The sequence below is a fragment of the Hemicordylus capensis genome, chromosome 3, assembly GCF_027244095.1.
Source record: "Hemicordylus capensis ecotype Gifberg chromosome 3, rHemCap1.1.pri, whole genome shotgun sequence".
Lineage (NCBI taxonomy): Eukaryota > Metazoa > Chordata > Lepidosauria > Squamata > Cordylidae > Hemicordylus > Hemicordylus capensis.
The window spans coordinates 223,865,649-223,886,452 of NC_069659.1; the positions used below are offsets into that span (position 1 = coordinate 223,865,649).

A 20,804-nucleotide genomic window follows, 5' to 3' on the forward strand; every position below is an offset into this window, starting at 1 on the left:
ACCCACAAGGGTTAAAGAAATGAAGGTGGCTAGAAATGATGGATGAATCCTTCTTACAAATCTTTATACACTTGGAAAAAAGTCCCATATATTTGTTCAAAGTCCCATGAAAAAATTCACACAGTAGGAAATGCTTGGTGTGTAGGAAGACCTACACTTGGAGCATACATCTTGGAGATCATCAAAGAATTCACACAGGTGAGAAACCACTTAAATGTTCAGAGTGTGGGAAGAGCTTTCGTTGGGACTCAACTCTTACAAGGCATTAAAAAGTTCAGTAAAAAACATAGTGGGACTTTGAACAAATGTTTGCAAACATGTATATCATAGAAGTATACTAATTTGAGAACTCAGATTAGCTGCCGCTTCCTGTTGAATGCACTTGGTGGCAAACCCAGGTTTGTTGTGGAATGGTTGAGAACAGACCTTGGAGTGGCACATAATAGAGGGGTATACTCTGGAAGGCTGTCCCTTTTTTGCCTGTGGTGTCTTGTTCCTAGAGTGCTGCAGTGCTTAAGACTTATTCTGGTTTATTGTGACAAAAAGTGAGAGAAAAACTCCATCATATGAATGAACTGAAGGCAGCACTTTTGCAAGTGGCACATTTAGTTTGTTCAATGATGTGGTTGGCTTTTGTTATAACACATAATGCAGGCAGCAGGTCCTTTCCAGTTCAAGTGATAATTCCAAACTGACTATTTGAATAAAGCAGAATACATGCATTTTTTAGAATTGGGATAGACAAATTGCACCACTTAGCCAGTTCATACAAGCCCCCAGTTGTATATACTAGGCATGTACATGCCTTAAAATATTGGATTAGATCCAGTATTACAAATGTCATAATCTGACGGGGACCTTGAAAAATATTGGTATCCAGTTTCCAATTAGAAATCCAATAACTTGGAAAAATTCATCTTCTGAATGAATGCAGCAGCCACAATTGTTGTTCTAAGCTTTTTTGTTTGACAAGGTGTCCCTGCCCATCCACACAAATGCAGATTGAAGAAAATGAGATAAATCCTCTTGAAGTAGCTGTGATGCACAGACACCTAGTTAGCCAAATATGGAGTGGAGGGGAATCAAAACGCAGTAATGGTTTGACAGAGAGCTCTGAAATTTGGCACACAGCTAGTGAAGGGTGGCAGGACTCTGTGTATTTAATTTGAAATAAATTGAACAATTCATGTTTTTTTAAAAAAATCAAGTCAAAATTGCATGAACATCCAAGAATTGAGTCAAGAAATGACGTTGCATCAGAGAACCGCTTAGTTTTTAAAGCGTCATGAAAAATCAATGGCTGGACTGACTGACTACAAATTAAATAGAATCTTGCCATCCTCCACCATCGGTGTGCTACGTTTCAGAGCTCTCTGATCAGCCATTATTCTCTGCCAAAACTCTGCTGAGTTTGTATTCTCCCCCCCCCACTCTTATTTTCCCCATAGACAGCTCTCTCTCTTTGGTTTAACAAGGTGTCCTTGAGTACCCATTGCTTCAAAAGGTTGTATCTCTTTGTTTTCTTCATTTTGCAATAGAGTGGATGTGCAAGGACACATTGTCAAACAAAAGAGCTCTCAAAACAATAATTGTGGCTGCTATCTACCCAATAGGGGTGGGGTGAGGAATTGCTCACACTACAGAAAGTATTTACAGATGCCATTTTGCATTTCTGCCAAAAAATGTCTTCCAATTTCCCAATAATTTTAAAATTTACACTATTTCCAGAGGGGATTCTGATCATTTCAATCCAATATTGGCTTCCCTAAATCAGATTGAAATTATTCCTGATAGATTTGATATCACTGATATTGGACCCGACATCTCTATCAGATATATCCAACTGCAGAGGCCTAATATAATATATATTTTACATAGTGGTGGTGTGACACTGGAATAGGAGTGAGTCTCTGATATTCATGGAAAGTGTGTGTTCAGGCACTGATGTGCATTCTTTTGTACATATGTATGCCTTAACTATTCAATCTTTCGGCTGTAAGGAGTTCAATGAGTATTCCTGTCCATTTAATCTCACACATTGTGCATGCTGTGAGAGGTGGGGATTCAGCCAAGATTGTTTGCAATGGAACATGCAGAGATTACATCTCTGAGGTCTGTGGAGTCTACAGAACCCTACATTATGTTGACAGATTATAAAAATATCAGACTTCAATTTGGAAAGCGTCTTGGCAATTTTTTTGCATAGTCTTTTTTAAAGCCAACTTTATATTTAGGGATGTAAATTAACGAAGTCTGAAAACACTAGGTTTATTAACAATCTCTGGGCTTTCTTTGAGTTTATAAAACATAAACTGCTTAACACAGGATGTGTTGAAATGATTGTACTGGATAAAATCTGACTTGTTGAATGCTGAGCAAGAATCACTAATGACTCCTTTCGGAGTTAAACTAAATGCTAATCATTTTCATATAAAGTATTGTGCCAAGTCCAGTTTGCTAGAACTATGAATTAGGAACTCGCTTGGATATGATAATTTGCTTACCCTACAAGTTAAAACCTGATTGTAGTGCCCCAAACTGCCCTCTGTGGGTACCTCTGTGAAGCTTGACCTCCCAAACACAGTTGTAGAGATGTAACAAGAGATATGGTTTTCTGGAAAAATTGGAGTGGAAAATTTTCTGGAAAAAATTGCCATGCAAAGTGCCACTCATTTGCATGGAAACTTGCATTGTTTTCCTGAAAAATAGACAGGTGGCCCTCATTATCCACAGTTTCATTACAAGCAGATTTGCATATCTGCAGTTGGGCAATATATACCCTATCTTGTTATCTGGTTTCGCATATCCACAGTTTTCGGCAGCTCATTTCTGCCCTTGCATGGTTGTGCTCTTGCTGCATGTACTCATGGGTTGTGAAAGGAGTTTGGAGGAAGATGGTGTACTTTGATCTTCGTGATTAGTTTCTTGTGCTTCTAAAAGCCATTTTGGGTAGCATTTGCTATCCTTAGGGAGCCATTAGGAGCCTTTTTTGAGCCATTCCTGTGGAGCCTCTTGCAGTATTGTGCTTCCCTCATGTAGTGTATTTAATCTAGCCTTTGTCTTAGAGCCAGCCCACGTGAGGAGAAGAAAAATGCTGAATGATCCCCTCTATGCTTTCACCCACAAAGGTACTTATTAGCTTATTCGCTGCCATCAATTATTAGAGTTTAAACACACACCCGATTTGGGTGGAATTCCAGGGAGACTCTCCTTCTCTTTACTGTTGGAAGAATAAAAAAAAAACCATCACGTGCAGCATACACGTGGTGAGAAACCTGGTAGAGCTGCTGAACAATCAAACTTGAGACATGTGTTGCACCAGAGTAAAATCCCCTTTTTTGCATTAGAAATCCACTCAGAGGCATGTAAAATGCAAAGAACAAAAGGAGAGAAATAAACTTTATTCAAAATACTACATGCTTTTTCCGTCTGAGGCTTTCTCAGCTTTTAGTTACAGGTAAAAGAACCATTCAGCAATTGCAGGAATACTTCAAGAAAAGCACTCCAGCTGATATTGGAGCGGCACTCTTTAAAAATAATGGTTACCCAGTAGCAAAGAGTATGGATGTAAGAAAATACAGAAACACCTCTAAAATCTACATAGACTCTTTCAGTGCCCTAGCTGGGTGGATGGGCGCAGGCTATTGCTTTCTTAGTTCAGTTACATTCTAGGTAAAATGACAATAGACTAGTTGCAAAGATATACAGAGCACATGAAAGGAAAATAAAAGTCTAGCACAAACTGTTCCCTAGGCTAAATTTCCAGAAGCCCTGGCTTCCTCCCCACATTGAACTCACCCGAAATGTGATGTGAGTCAAGCTTCCTGAAATCCTATCTCTCAAAGATCGGCAGATCTCCTTCCATGAGAGAATTCTCCAGACTAGCTTTTGACCATGAGGCAGCAAAACTCCATTGCTCCTCACTAAGCCTTCTACCCGTCATCTCTCACTTCCAGCCTAGCTGCTTCTGAACAAAGAAACCCCTATCTTCCTGCCTCATGGGTCTCTAGGTCCCACTCACCTGGTGCTGGTTGGCTGATCCCTGGAGGTCACCACACTCTTTAGGGGAGGGGCTGATCAGAGGCTTTATTAAACTTCATAAGCTAATTAGCACTTTAATTTAAATTTTGATGAAATTTTTATTAAAATTTCAGTTTTTAAAAATTTTGATAATTACAGTACTGTATTTCATTTAGATTGTAATTAAAAATTCAATTGAAATTAAAAATTGATTTTAATTACCCATTGGAAATTGACTCTCCTCTCACTTAATGATTCTCACACAATCCTTTGAGTGTTTTATTTTTTTAAATGGATTTAATTTTGTGCTGCCTCTGGCCAACCAACCAGAGAGGCCATGAGCTTGTGCTGCTAAGTGCTAAACTTCAACTCTGGGGTGAGGAAATGTTCATTATTATGCATTTCTGGAGGAGCTTGTGGGGTCTTATTCCTGAGTATAATCACTAGGGTTGTGCACCAAAACAGCTAGCCCGGTTCAGTTCAGGTCTGAACTGGACCAGGCCAGTTCAGTCTGGCACTCCCTCAAATCCCCCCAGTTTAGTTTGGTCCAGTGGGATTCTCTTGTTAAAACCTGTTAAAAAATGGTTTTAGTACTTACTCTCTCCAGGGGCTTCTTTGAAGCCACGGGGGGTCTCTGGAGGTTCCTCCTCCCCCCCCGGCTGGCCTCTGCTATGCTGCCAATCATACTGTTCAGGTGGTCTTCAGCCCATTCCAAGCCTCACCCCTGTTGCAGTGACCATTTTGGAGGCCGCTGCACATGCCCAATGGGCCTCTAAAATGGAGGGTGAGGTCTGGAATGGGCTGAAGACCACCCAGACAGGGTGACTGGCAGTGTAGCAGAGGCCGGTGGCGGGAGGGGGGAACCTCCAGAGAGACACACACACACCTCCAGCAGCCTTGGAGAAGCCCCCACAGGGAATAAGTACTACTTTTAAAAAATCTTGTTGGCGAAACCCCCAAATGGCAGTGGGGTAGATGGGTTCAGTCCAGTACCGAACTAGGGGGTGTTCGATTCAACACCAGACCGTTGAACCAAACATTTTCAAAGTCGAACCTGTTTGACATCAAACCTGTTTCCACACCCCTAATAATCACCAGAGGGGAAAAAATACAACCTTAAAATTGGCATCCATTCCTTTTTAATTAATTTTATGAAACAGTGCTGGACATCCAGAGAAGCACTGGTCTTTGACTGTAACAATAAAATGAGAAGCACGTGCAGCAGTTCAAGTTCAAGTGTACTGTAGTACACAACTGTGGGGACATAGTTTGGTGACGCACAGTGGGTTTGAGAAGGAGGAGGAGATTGACAAAGATCGCCCTTTCCCCTGCTCAAGGGGGGAGTGCAGCAGTATTCAGGAACTCACACTGCTGTATGTGCACACTGCTAGTCCAGATGTAAGCCGGTGAAATTTTAGAAAAGGGAAGCTATCCACCCAACAACCTTGGATGGGGTTTGACAAGGGTTCATAGGATGATATGCTTGCACCCATCTCCCTTGCATGCTAATTCCTACCATCCCTTCTGCCCTGGTTTTTTGTTTACATCGGACCATTTTTGGGTATGGCTGAAGTAAACCCTAAACTCCCTTTCAGAATCCTGATTGAACCTAGGCACATTTTTAATAGGGTTAACAATGACAAACACAATGGAAAGCAGGGAAGGGGTTCACATGTGAGAGGAAGAGTGGGCAGGAATGTGCTTGTGATCCCATGTGGACATATGGCAGGAAAGGAAAAGTGTGAGTGTGTGTGTGTGTGCGTGTGTGTGTGTGCGTGCGTGTGTGTGTGTGTGTGTGTGTGTGTGTGTATAGACTTCTCAACTTCTGATTGAAATCTGTAAGACTACTTTTTAGGGGAGAAAGGACACTGTGCTGGGGGTAGATAGGGCCAATTGCTCTCCTCCTGCTAAATAAAGAGAATCACCACTTTTAAAAGGTGACTCTTTGCTCCATTAGCAGGGAAAATGTCAAAAGTGTTAACACATCTAATTTTGTCCTTAGCTCCCTCCTATAACAGATATTCTACTTTGGTAGCTGTTGGAGTGTTTGTTGTGTGCACAGCAAAGGTTTTAAGATTGAAATTTGGCCAGAAAATATTCTTAAGAAATTAGGACTGGGGAATAGTCATTAAAACATACTTTTCTAAACTATAATTCTGAAATTATTTATTTATTTTTATTTTTTACATTTATATCCCACTCTTCCTCCAAGGAGCTCAGAGCGGTGTATATGGTTATTTTTATCCTTTAACAACCTCTCAGGTAGGTTAGCCTGAGAGATACACGACTGGCCCAGAGTCACCCAGTGAGTTTCATGGTTGAATGGGGATTTGAACTCGAGTCTTCTCTGTCCTAGTCCAGCACTCTAACCACTATGCTATGCTGAATCAAGGAACACTTTCTGCATCAATTTGCTTGTTATGGGACCCCTGGTGGTGTAGAAAATTCTGGGGCATATTGGAGGGCACACACGTGACTCGCACAAGCCAGTGGCTAGGTTCTTTGGGCATTACCATTGTCATGTATGATCTAGGAAACTCACAGTTATCTCTTGGTGTGCACTGTAGAATAAAATCAGTAAAGGTTAGAATGCTGTCTGCTAGGAGGAAGCGTTCCATCCATTATTGAAGTTCTCATAGAGGAGCCACAATAAGCTTCCAAGTGGGGAACACAAGTTGAAAATTACTTGTTCTGAAGAGTAAATTCTCATTGCTTACTTTGTTAACTTTATTCAGAATGTTAAGTTGCATAGCCATGAGTTTCTGAAAGAAATCCTTGCTGTTGTCTTACATTCTCACCTGAAGTTGGCATGGATGAAGTAGATCATGTTGTAGAATTTTCATGTTAAAATTGGCTTGTCACATACAAGCTGGTGCAGATTGTCTGATGGAGAGAACTAATAAGATAAGGTGTAATTTTCTTTGGTTAACACCATTTCTTGCCACCTTTTGTAAAACATGGAGGAGGAGCTAGTATTTCACGAGATCCCCCCACCAAAGATATCCCATGTGTGCAAGCAGCTGCTTGTTAAGCCAGCTGCAGTAGCATTTGTTCAAGCTGTAAGGGTGACACCATAAGCCCGTTTTAATTGTGGCAGGTTCCCAGTGTCCAATCAGAGCATGAGAATATTGTCAAAATTCTGAAAGAAAAGCAGTAAACAGAGTGCCAGAAGCGGAAAGGGGGAGGAAGAAAGGTAAAGCTGCTGAAAGCAGGAGGAGGGGAGGGATTAGTGGTCAAGTAAGAATGTGCCCTAGTGCATATTTGTCTTAGTTCCATCAAAAATTGATTTGTGTGTAGAGAAAATATGGAATTCAATAGTATGTTTTGTGGATATAACTTGCTATTAATATATACCAATTCTATGTGTGTTTGTGTATACATATACACACATATACGTGTGTGTGTGTGTGTATAAATACAATTTTTCTCCTATACCTGGTACTTCAAACTTGTGGATTCCACCAAAAATGACAATTAACATTTTGTTGTATGTCTAAGGAAAGCAGCAAAACTAGATCATGGTGTGTGTTGCTTCTAAATTGAGATCAAAATGCTTGAGTGCTGGTATTAAACTCAAGTGAGCTGCAGCTTTGGGGTGAGATCAGTTGCATCTGTTCATACACTTGTTCCCATTTTTCATTCTTTAAGATTGTAAAGGATGAAGACCTTATGTGGAATCCAAGATACTTTCCCAAAGAACTAGTAATAATTATATTTAGTGTGCACATAGTTCTAAGCTAGGTCAGATTTCCAACTATATATATATATATATATATATATATATATATATATATATATATATTCGATTTATTTTTAATACAGAGAATCACATGTATAAAATGTAATCCACCTTAAGCACATCCATCCTGAAAGTTAATTTGAATCTGGTTTTTTTAAAAGCGGAATAGCTATATTCCTATAGAATATAGGAGTTTTGGATCTACTTAAGAAAATCATTTTTATTTATCTCATTTCCTGCATAGCAGTGTACTCTATGAACCATTAAAAATGATTCACTCTCGTCAGTACATCAGAAACAGGCACAGTAAATAGCACTGTCTCATTAAAATGTACTCAAAGTTCAGAATGAAGTTAGTGCCTTTTTTAAAAAGCTCTTTTGCATGAGATTCTTTTTTAATGCATGTATGTGCATCACTGTGATTTGCAGCTTAACCTGTGAACTGCCTTTTTGAAAAGCACTGAGTTTAGGGGTTATATGAAAGCTGTGTGGTTGTGGTGGCTGTTCTACACATGTGGGTGTGTGATGGAATGATCTGTGGGTTAGTTTTTTAATGTGTGTTAATTAGTGGTGTACTGGTTTGTTTTAATTTGAATGTTTCCATATAAAAGATTTATATTCAGAGTCCTATTACCTAGGATTATAAGCTGGTATTTTTTTGACTGGGGAAATATAACTTCTTTCACTGGATTGGTATAAGTGGCAGTATTGCACACAGTGGTAGAAATGCCTTTTGGAATCTTGGAGAGAGAAGCAGTAGCTGTCCTATTGAGATGTGATAACTGTGAGGTATGTGAGATATAAGAATAAATAGAAAAAGATGAGTGTAGAAGGAAGGAGTCATTAAAATACATTAATATCTGAAATGATTGTAGTTAAGATTATAGAAATAACATAACAATGGTCAGTCCTAGACCAGGGCTCTGCTGTTTCAGATCTCCTAAATAATTTCTTTCTTTCTTTATTGTTGCATTTCTATACCGCCTTTCGTTAAAAGACAACCCCAAGGCGGTTCACAAAAGTTAAAAACGTACAATAAAAAGACAATAAAAACATCAAGCTAAAAAATATAAAAACATATTAAAAACAGGCATAAAAACAGTACAAATAAAAACACATAGAAGCAGCAGTAAAACGATTATGTAAAAGCCTGGGTAAAAAGCCAAGTTTTATCCAGCTTTCTAAAAGCTATGTTGGACTACCATTCCCATCATCTCTAATTATTAACCACTGTGGCTGGGGATTATAGAAGTTCAAAGCTGGAAGGCCAAAATTGTGCAACCTGGTCTAGACAGATGAAGAATCCGGCAGAGCAATATATATAATTTTGATCTAATTAATCCCAAGACTCATATTACTTAGATTGTATTGGTAACTTCTGTTGGGCATATTGTAGATATTCTGCAGTGTATTTGGTTAAGAATAACACTTCTGTTGTTGCTGACTTGCTGGTAGAGTTGCGCCCTGCACCCACATAGCGAAAAACAAGTGAATTGCATTACTTTTAATATGACTATCCTAAATGACTGGATGAAATTGAGAAGGCATATTCAGGTGTAGTTAAGATTACTGACTGGCAGTGAATCTGTGAAGGTTGCTTATAGAGTAGGATTTAGTGAAGTGCTCAGTTGAAATCAACTGTCTGGGCAAGAAATATGGTAGTGGAGTGTATTTCTGCTGTGTTCTGTGTAACTCTTTATACAGCCTCTCTGTAATGTGGGAACAACCAGAGAGGTTATCTCAACTATGCCACTCAAGTTACATATAAAAGGAGTGTGTACCTAGAAAGGAGTTGATGCATACATGTCCACTGAAGGCTTGTATGTGTAAAATAGCCATCATAATCTTGATAGGGATGTATGAACTCAGAACCACAACCTGCAAGTGTTTGAGTGATGTAATTAACTTGCTACTGCCTCCCAAGTTAGTTGGTGTCCCTGTAAAGCTTGACATATAGATCCTCTAACAGCATGGCTAGTTACACAAATGGAACCCAGTCTATTGGAAGATGTTACTTATGTACTATGCTAAATGTGACTTTAGAAGAAACACATAGGCTGTAGCCTCTAAGTGGGTCCCAACTGGCATAGAAGCAGCCATAGCAGAGATGACAAATATGCCATTTGAGCACAGGTAAAGAAGGCTTTAATCTGCAAAACTATAACCTCTTCAGAAGAGTGATTAATCTGAGAAAAACACTTTGAAAATTGAGATGTTTGTGTGCTTCTGTCTCTTACAGAGGAAAAAACTCTAAGTAGAGCATGTTGAGCAATTCAGCATTTTAGCTAATACCTTTACTGGATTGATTTTCACATCTGGTTTTTGGAATTATTGAATAGGTGCATGTCAGTAGTAGAATTTCACTCATTTGGAAGTATCTTCCAGATAAATTTTATTGTCCCATGTCTGCTGAAACCCATATAAAGTGAAGTTTTACTGAGCCCTGAATGACATTTCTCAGTTTTCACATGACAACTTGCTCTGGAAATAGTGGCTTAAAAGCCAGAGGCAGGAACATCAGCTTGGGGATTTTTAGGTTTGTCTTTCAGAATCTTTCAAAGCTCCTGCTAACTGAACCAAAAGAGGCACCTTTTAAAAGTGGTAGTTCTCATTTAGCAGTGGGATCGTAACTGGCCCTATCCCCCCAGCACAGCATCCCTCCAGTGGCTGTTGCTGGTGTCTATCTTATGTTTCTTTTTTAGACTGTGAGCTCTTTGGGGACAGGGAGCCATTTTATTTATTTTTATCTATGTAAACTGCTTTGGAAACTTTTGTTGAAAAGCGGTATATAAATATTTATTGTATTTATATTTGTCTTTCAAAGCTTCTGCTGAAGGAACCAGTAAAGAATGCACCTGAAGTTGCTTTAATTGTAACTACAGTCATATATTGTGCTGTTCTTGAAATGGGATTTTTTGTTGTTCCCCAATATTGGATAGTTAAGGCACACTGTGTTCTGAATTAAACTGGAGAATATGTGCTTGAAAAAGGAGCTTGGCCTTGACAACAGTAATCTCCAGTAACAACAGCTGAATATCTCTCCTGATTTGGAAGGAGGCAAGCCCAAAGCAGGGACTCAACAGAAAGCTGCTTGGAATAGAAGGGCACTTACATCACACTTCTGTGCTGGGGTAATTTGATCAAGCACACATGCTATAGAGAACTACCTACTCCAGCAGAGTTGGCTGAAAGGAGACAAGGACAAAACAGTGAATCCTGTGTAGACACATGTCAAACAACTTGCTCTGCTGAAAGTTCACAGGAGCCTTTACTTAATTTCTCATGGCACACTCGGAGTTCTCATGCATCATGGTAATTGCTGCTTTAGGTACTTGTGGATTGTTCTTGGGAACCTCTTGGGGTTAAATTTTAGTAAATGTTGGGTGCAAGGTACTTTGTAAAAAGTATGAGGAAGATGAATCTTAACACTGGCACATGGCTGCATGCCTACACTGGTTTAAACATCTGAAGCCCAAGCTCAGGAAGGTGGCATTCTTGTAGGGTATGTTGTGGTGGTTGGGAAATGTGCCAGTCTTGGAGAAAGCATGTTCAGTTACACTGATAATAGCATGAAGATGAAATCTAATAATGAAGATGCATTGAGTTCTGGAAGACAGCAGATAACCAGTTTTGTAATATGATACAAGTATCATAGTGAGGTGGTTATGCACAAGATCTATCCCATCAAAGAGATGGGCCAAAAGATCTCAATGCATCAGGAGCTACATGACCTTTCTTTTGACTTGACCCTTCAACCTTTGTATTCAAAGGACTAAAAATGTTTGGTTTTTTAAAAAGCAAAGCTTCTTAAGATTATAAGGAAGTATTCCAGTGTGTTGGTTTCAGTGTTCCTTCTAAGAGAGATTCCCAGATGTTGTTCACTACAACTCCCAGCATCCCCAGCTGCAATGCAAAGCTTTGGCTGGGGATTATGGGAGTTTTAGTTGACAACATTTGGGAATCCCTGTTATAGGAAACACTGGTTGGTTTCCTTTGCTTCACTGAATTCTGTCTTTAGAGAAATAGTAACTCTTGGAATTTGAGAATGGCCTGAAAACTGTCCTTTTGCTGAAGCTCAACAGGCTGGGGACTGGGTACTTTGGGGACAATATAAGTTTCCCCCAAGCTTCTTGAAGGAAGAGTAGGGTAAAATAAATTTAGCAACATAATTTGAAGTGATCAGAATAGTAGCTTTTGAGAAAATAGGGGAAGATGACTTCTTCAAATATAGGAAGCAAATACTGTTTTGAAATGCTTAATATGGAAAAAGAAATGAACGAGTTAAAATCTAATGTCTCAAACCTTTGTAGATATGGGCAGCATCCCTACTAGTTCTTGGTTCATGGAAGTACGTTCTGCTCACATGGAGGAAGGAAAGCAATTTTTGCTAATCACCTCTTCCTTCTCCCTATGCCTCTTAAAAGTTTGTCTCTGAGAAGTAGGGGACCCCTAAGAGCAGATTTTTTGAAGGAGACGCAGCAGCTGCAGGGGAAAGGGAGGGATCAGCAAACCACCACCACCCTTGGGGTGAATAAAAGGTACTTCTGGGAAATCAGAATAGTCTGGATACTGCACATAATTTGAAAAAGGCTTGCATTAGGTCAGATTTCAAAATCTGATTTTATGGCATTGTTTGGTAATTTGAAATTGGTAAGAGCCAAATGTCCAGATATGAGTGCTGCTTCTACCAAATGTAAAAAACTGTCTTATTAATCAGATCTTCCCTTTTACAAATCTCATCTCTGCAGTGAACTTGTAAGGTAGCCTTAGGCAAGCCACTCCCTCTCAGCCAAGACTCTCCAACTGCCAGATAGGAATAATACTTGCTTACCACAAAGAGTTGTTGGTAAGGACTGATTGATTAAATCCCTTCAAGTCGGTGCCGACTCTTAGCGACCACAGGGATAGATTCTCTCCAGGATTATCTGTCTTCAGCTTGGCCTTTAAGATCTCTCAGTGGTTCATTCATTGCTCTCATAATTGAGGCCATCCGCATCCTTACAATTATCCATCCTTACAATTATCTTGTAAAAATTACAAGAAAATTAACGTGAAGTGCTTTGAAAACTAGAAACCATTGTATCAATAAATATTTATACTGAGCATGTTTGTCCTTTTAACAGATTATGGAAGAAACAAACACCCAGATTGCTTGGCCATCTAAGCTGAAGATTGGTGCAAAATCAAAGAAAGGTAAAATGTGTTGGTTATGGTCATTTGAATACACTTTCATGACAGATTTATAGTGTATTCTCAATTCCTTCTGCCTGAATGCTGTGAATTACTGTTCTGGCTTCTTCTGTGCTTTGCCTTCACCTGTCGTAGGACCTACAAATTCTGCAAATTCTGCATTTTTGGATATCTGTGTGGAGTATTACTATTTCTGTGGCTCACATTAGGTCAGTAGCCTGTGTGAAGATTAGAACAGAATGAAATTAACATAAGGTAATGTGTGCCAGTTTGTGTAAAAATGAAAACAAGAAAATCCCAACTTGTCCAATAAAAAAATTCATCCAAGATGAGCAAATTTCAACACATGATTTGTTTTGAATACTTTGAAAATTTGACCTTTGTGGAAGTTGCTCATTGTAAATACATTGTAGGGGCTATTGGGGCATCAGTATTTTGGTATGGCTACCACTTGAATGCAGGTGTGGTATTGTGCAACACTTCTTTCTTAACACTAGGAAGTATGACATGTGTGTGATGTATAACTCCTACTTATGCCTCCTGATTGCCAGCATATGAGCAAGTCTTTGGTCCTGTTCAGACAATGTTTTCCAGGTGCCAATCTTTATCTAGTAAATTGCTTGGCTGGTGGTATCTTTAGCTGCAGACTAAGAATCATGTTTTCATATTACTTTAAATACAAATAGATGTGTATCTATCCACTGATTCGTTAATCTCTGAAATTGTACCACAGAATCTAAGCAACTCTTTCCAGCAGAAATATCTTCATGTTTTTTAATTTTGTTTACATTTTTCATATGGCTTCTTGAAAAGGAAATTGAAGATACAGTGGTGGACCATTCTAAATAGCAGACTCTTTTTGTTCAAACTTGCATAAAAAGACTCTTGTAGTAATTTTTCATGCACTTAAATAGCTTTCATGCTAGGAATGAGTGAATGTATACTTCCATATTTTCACACAGTGTAAATGCTGTAGAATGCAATAGGTCTTGATTAATCAGCATGAAATTCAAGCTTTTGGATAAACTTGGTAGTATTTTAAAACTTTATTAAAATATATTTTTTATTAGTTTTGAAAGATTATTTTCAATAGATGCTTCTAAATTCATTTAAGCATACATGAAACAAATGCTAAGGTGAAATTGTTGCATTTTATTTTCAGCTGGGATCAGAAAAGACTTGAGTCTTTATTATTCACATGTATGTTTAGAGATTGTTGGGTAGAATCCTAACCTTGTGTTCAGTGAATGGAAGCTCTTTCCAGTCACAGAGAAACCTGTAATATTTGTATAAGTACAAATATGTATGAAAACCGTGGATAGCAGATGTCACTTTTGCAGAGGAAAGAATCCTTTTAAGATGACAGCCTGCAAAAATGCAGACACAATCTAAAAAACTTTACATTAAAAAACCTCTTAATATAGAGACTTATCTGAGTTAAAGGTCATACATTGGGCCCTTGTTTATTCAGGCCACAGCCTTAGTATATTTTGACAAAGGATAGAAAAGACAATATCCTCCCCACCACCACCCCAGTTAAGGACACACTCAAATAGACAAAATTCTGAAGGAGAGTTTATGCATCAAAAGTTAAAGAATTTAACAATGTTTACAAAATGTCTCCCAATCTGTTGAGATACAAATGTGAAATTCATTCAATTCCCCCCCGCCCCCACATATGTTTGTATAGTAACTTAAAGAGTTTTGAGAGGCTCTTTGTTTTTGCAGAGAGGCTCTAAAATGAACAATTCTATGTTTTTGCTGCCGGTGGTTTACTTTAAACTATTACACTGTTAAGAATCTCTGGCTTTAAACATGGGCCTTTCAGTTGGATGATGCTTTATTTTTAAATGTCAAAGGCTTTGTCCACCTTAGGGACTAGCATTTACCGAATCCAGTTATGTAAAATAAAACTTTCCAAAGAATTTGGCAACTTGAGCACAGTTCAGTTTAAAAAAAAATAAGGAAATAGCTGGATGGGCTTAAGCAATAGCTTTGCTTTCAGAAATCTTGGTTTTTCCGTACGAGGCTGCATCTTACTATAAATACGTGAAAGCATGGTGATGTTGCAACTCAGTCTTCATAGCATAGTCAGGGCTTGTGGAATATATCTGGGAATAAAAAACACAGAATGAGTCATGGCGTTATGAAAAGTGGATTAGATTTGAAAATGTGCTGTATCGTCAAACTTGGATGGAAGTCAGGTTTAACAGTCAATGCTAGTTGGGAGTAGGGGATCACCATTTAACACAACTAATCCAGTTTTCACTCAGTAGTCAGTTCAACTTTTCTCTGACAGTGCCAAATAGTTTCTTGCCCCCTCTCTCATGCACATGTTTATATTCACCCTGCCTCACAAGCCACATGTTCTCAGAGGCCCTCACCTCGTTTTTGGCTGTATGCTTTGCTTGGTCTGGCATCGTGGCAATTAAATACCTCTGCAGGAAAATGTATGGGGGTAAGGAGCCATATATGAGGGAGATGGCAGTTCCCTATCCCTGAGTGAGCCCTTCTGCCTCCTCATTTCTCCCCCTCTAATAGAGTTATGATGGCTTCCAGCAGTATTGTTTGTTAGAATTCTCTCAGATTTAGCTTCAGTTCCCTGAATGATGGGAAATAGCTTGCATAATTAAAGGTCAAGCATGTTGAGAAAAAGATTGGATTAACTAAGGTTTTTGCTCTTCTTTATGGCAAGTAGCCTTTTGCCACAGTTATTCCATTTCTGTCTCCTTAGACTCTGAAATATGAGTTTGAATTTCTGTTGTTCATTTACTTTGGCTTGCATTTTCTCTATTGTTTCCTGTGTTTATGAAGTCCAACAGTTTGTAAACAAATGGTTTCCTTTTGTAGTTCTGCTGACTGCTAGGGTGTGTGTGGGCCCTCCATCTGCAGATCGGCTTACTATCCGACTTATATTTAAACCTGCTTAACTTCTTGCTACCTGCTTAAGTATGTTGAAACATTGGGCTTAGTGCTCATCAGTGGGCTGTTTAAAAGTTTTATAAACATTTGGCAAATATAAGCACAGTGTTTACTTGCCTCATAAGGAAGGTGGCCTAGGCCCCTGACCATCTTGGTTGCCCTCTTCTGCACCTTTTCCAGTTCTACAATGTCCTTTTTTAAAATGTGGTGACCAGAATTGTACACAGTAATCCAAGTGTAGCCGCACCATAGTTTTGTATAAGGGCATTATAATATTAGCAGTTTTATTTTCAATCCCCTTCCTAATGATCCCTAGCATGGAATTGGCCTTTCTCACAGCTGCTGCACATTGAGTCAACACTTTCAACGAGCTGTCCACCACTACCCCCAGATCCCTCTCCTGGTCAGTCACTGACAGCTCAGACCCCATCAGCGTATACTTGAAGTTGGGGTTTTTCGTTCCAATGTGCATCACTTTACACATGCCAACATTGAACTACATTTGCCATTTTATTGCCCACTCACCCAGTTTGGAAAGATCCTTTTGGAGCTCCTAACAATCCGTTTTGGATTTCACTACCCGAAAGAGTTTCACCTGGCCTGTAATTTCCCGGATTGCCCCAGATCCCTTTTTGGTTTTAAATTAGCTACTTTCCCATTCTCCGGTACAGATAAGTTGTATATTTTACCAAGGAGGTCGTCAATTTCACATTTGAGTTCTTTGTGGGCTCCTTGATGGATGCCATCTGGCCCTGGCAATTTGCTAATTTTCCATTTTTCCAGTTTAGAGCATCCTCTCTTGTCACTTCTACCTGATTCAGTTCTGTAGCCTCCATCCCCGAAAAGCCTGGTTCAGGAACAGGTATATGCCCAGTATCCTTTGCCGTGAAGACGGATGCATAGAACTCATTTAGCTTCTCTGCAACCTCCATATCCTCCTTAATAATCCTTTTTACTCCCTCATTGTTGAAAGGTTCAACCACCTTCCTGGCAGGTTTCCTGCTTCTGATGTATTTAAAGAAGTTTATGTTATTCCCCTTGATGCTTTTAGCTAAATGTTCCTCAAATTCTCTTTTTGCCTCCCTTATTGTCACCTTGCATTTCTTTTGCCAGAGTTTGTGTTCTTTTCTGTTCTCTTCATTTGGACAGGCCTTCCAATTTCGGTAGGAAGTCTTCTTCCCTTTTATGGCTTCCTTGACATTATTTGTTAGCCCTGCTGGCATTTTCCTAGACTTAGCGGTACCTTTCCACCTTTTGGATATGCAATCTAACTGGGCTTCTAGTATTGTGGTTTTGAGTAAACTCCACGCATTCTGGAGCAAAATGACTCTCCTGATTTTCCCTTTCAGCTTTTCACCATATTCCTCATTTTGGAGAAACTTCCTCTTCTGAAATTCAAAGTGTCTGTGTTAGACTTCCTTGGTGATTCTCTCCCTGCATTTATGCTGAATTTGATCACACTATGGTCACTGTTCCCTAAAAGGTCAATGACACTGACATCACGCACCAGGTCCTGGGTGTCACTCAGAATTAAATCCAAGGTCGCCTTCTCTCTGGTTGGTTCCATGACCAACTGTGCTAGGGCACAATCATTCAGCGTATCTAGAAATTTGACTGCTTTGTCATTACCTGATTGTGAATTGACCCAGTATGTGTGGGTAATTGAAGTCACCCATTATTACTGCCCTGCCTCTCCTTGACCGCTCCCTGATTTCCTCCTGCAACTCGCAGTCACTGTCAGCGTTTTGATCCGGAGGGCGATAACACTTCCCCAGTAGCACATTTCCTTTCAGACCTTGTGTTGTCACCCACAGGGTTTCTGTGGAGGACTCAGGTCCTCAAAGGTTTTCTACCTTGTTAGATTCTATCCCTTCTTTAACATACAGTGCTACTCCACCTCCAAGGCACCCCTCCCACCTATCTTTCTTTTGACTCTTTGACTTGCTGGCACAGCTTTGTCTGCTCTTTATGTAGCTCTGCTCTGTCCACTTCTATTTTATCTGCATCTTTTGCACCCTCGCACTTTAAAGGGTGGCATTTGCCTAACCAGATACTATCCAGCTCCTATCAGCTTTTCCCCAGGTGTCATTTTAAAAGCTGCTGTGCAACTTTTGGATTTTAAGCAACAGCAGTCATGTTCCATCTTGGTTCAAGTGCAGCCTGTCCCTTTTGTACAGGCCTTGCTTGCCCCAACATGTATCCCAGTGCCTAACAAATCTAAACCCCTCCTTCTGGCACCAATGTCTCATCCACACATTGAAACCCCTCAGCTCTGCCTGTCTCACTGTACCTGCACGTGGAACAGGTAGCATTTCTGAGAATGCTACCTTGGGGGTCTTGGACTTCAGCACTCTACCTGTCAGCTTAAATTTGGCTTCCAGGACCTCCCAACTACATTCCCCCACATTGTTGGTGCTGACATGCACCACGACAACTGTCTTCTTTCCTCCAGCACTGCCTAAGAGCCTATCTAGATGCTGTGTGATGTCCACAACCTTCGCACCAGTCAGGCAAGTCACCATGCAGTCAACACGTGGGTCACAAACCCATCTCTCTATATCTCTAATGATCGAATTACCCACTACAAGGAGGCTTCCACCCCCCAGAGGAGTATCCCCTGTGTGGGAGGATATGGGCTCATCTTCCATGGAAGGGGGTCCCTTCTAAAGGAGCATTGCCTTCTTCCTCAGACTGATGTCCTCCTTCCCCAAGACCTTCATTCTCCCTGACAGCAGAGGAGCTATCAGCCCTGGAGTGGGATGCCTCTACCACGTCCCTGAAGGTCTCTTCTGCATGCCTCTCTGAGCTTCTCCAAATCCGCCACCTTGGTCTCAAGGGAATGCATTTGTTCCCTGAGAGCCAGGAGCTCCATGCACCGAACACACACCCATAACTTCTGCCCATGGAGCAAATAGTCATACATCTGGCACTCTGTGCAGCACACTGGGAAGTGCCCCCTCCCCTGCTGACTTTCTGTCTTCATACTGGTTGTGGCTGTTTACAGTATTTAGAAATAGTTTATTAGAAGGATAGGTCTCAGCTGTAATGGTCAGCTATTTAATTGTCCAAACGGACTTTCTCAAGAATATGAGGGAGGGATCAGTACTTAAATGAGGAAGGGATTTGTTCTTACCTTCTCTTCTCCACCGGGCTCCTTGTGATCACAGGGACTTGTTCTAGGCTCCCCCACACACTTCCCTCTAAACTCTTGCAAAACTCCAAAGTCCTGTTTGCTATCCCTGTTGGCTGTGCTCTCGGACCTTTAGCTCTTATGTAGTGAGTGGGTTTCAAACTGAGAAAGCTGCTTGGGCAGGTATGGTGACAGCCCATGTAATGGAGCCAGTCCATGTGGGATCTCATGGTGGCTGTGGGGAGCTGCTGCCCCATAGAAATATTTCTAATTATTTTCCATGTAACCACAGCTGTTTCTGATTTTATTCAGGACTCATGGTACCCTTTTCTCAAAGCAGACTCAACAATCCCATTTAACTTTGTGTGTGGAGGAGAATATTGGGGTGTGACTGCTACCATGATGATGGAAATAGCTGGAGATTATATCTGAGAACCATTTCACATTCTTACATTAACATGTGTATCATGTAAACATGTGCCAGATTTTTTAAAATGGGATTCCTTATGTGGAGTAAGAGCCATATTGTACATACCAACCCTCAGTAATGTATGATGGAGAGAGATGAAAATCCCTTTTAAATTTAGTGAGTGAGAGAATAACTGAAAGCTTTTTAATCCAGACAGGAGACTTTAATAAAGAGAACAATGCTAAATTACAAAACATAGCAAAACATAATGTAAGCTATATATATAAGAAGACAGTAACTCACTAAACATACATAAAACAAGCAAACTGGATATACATCAAAATACCCAGAATGATTACATTTGATCACTTAGAACTTAGGCTGAAGTCCTCATAGGTATTAGCAGGAATTTAGCTATGATAGCTTTCTTGTTATCTAAGAGAAGTTGACATAATCAGGTGATCTTCCAGGATACATAATAATCAGATATTAAATTTAGACTTATCAGTAGGTCTGTACAAATACTACAGAAAAGCAAGACATGACTTTGTATTTCAATTTATTCTGAACCACAAGGACAAATTCGGTCAGAGTAAGGTGTCCCTCTGAATCTCCCATCCAGCAACCCTGAAGTTAAACCTTAAAATTTGACAAATAAATGTGCAAGAGTATATTCCCTCCTATAAATAAAGATACTAAACATTTGCAGGTATTTGGTTTCAGAGTAGGTGAAATGTGATGCAAATTGAATCACAAAGGTGAAACAGGTCTTGCATGCTGCTTACAAAGTTTTAGAAATTACATCTTAACTTTAGTACGCTAGACAATACAGGATTTAGCATGGTCAAATCCATAAAGGTGAAATGTGGATTAGAATTAAGCATCGTTATCCATAAGATAACTTGCTGATTTGACTGAACAATAAGTAGTTGTGAAGAGTAGGAGAACATTATGCGCTGTCAAAGCATCAATGTTGGAGTCCAAGTCCTGGCTTCTACAGAACCTGAGCCTGCCTCTAATCACAGGATTGCAGTTGCCATACAACTTAGGCATACCAACAATTTTGTGTTCAGGAAGCCCAACTGAACTTTTATGACTCTGGAGTTAAAACCCGTAATCCAAACTTGAGTACCATATAAAAGTGGAGTTAATACCATATAAAAGTGGAGTACCATATAAGAGTACCATATAAAAATGGAGTTCCAGTGACTGTTGCTGGTGTCTGACCCATGTTTCTTTTTAAATTGTGAGCCTTTTGGGGACAGGGATCCATCTTATTTATTTATTATTTTTCTGTGTAAATCGCCCTGAGCCATTTTTGGAAGGGCAGTATAGAAATTGAAATAATAATAATAATAATAATAATAATAATAATAATAATAATAATAATAATA

General features: G+C 39.7%; 1 protein-coding gene across 1 annotated transcript in view; it reads left to right on the plus strand.

The window, feature by feature from the left end:
- BICC1 (BicC family RNA binding protein 1) overlaps window positions 1-20,804 on the plus strand; it is a 199,964-nt gene that overhangs the window by 55,204 nt on the left and 123,956 nt on the right. The window contains exon 3 of the mRNA XM_053311857.1: window positions 12,883-12,952. Within this exon, the coding sequence (XP_053167832.1) occupies window positions 12,883-12,952 (70 nt within the window). The remainder of the gene's footprint in view (window positions 1-12,882; window positions 12,953-20,804) is intronic.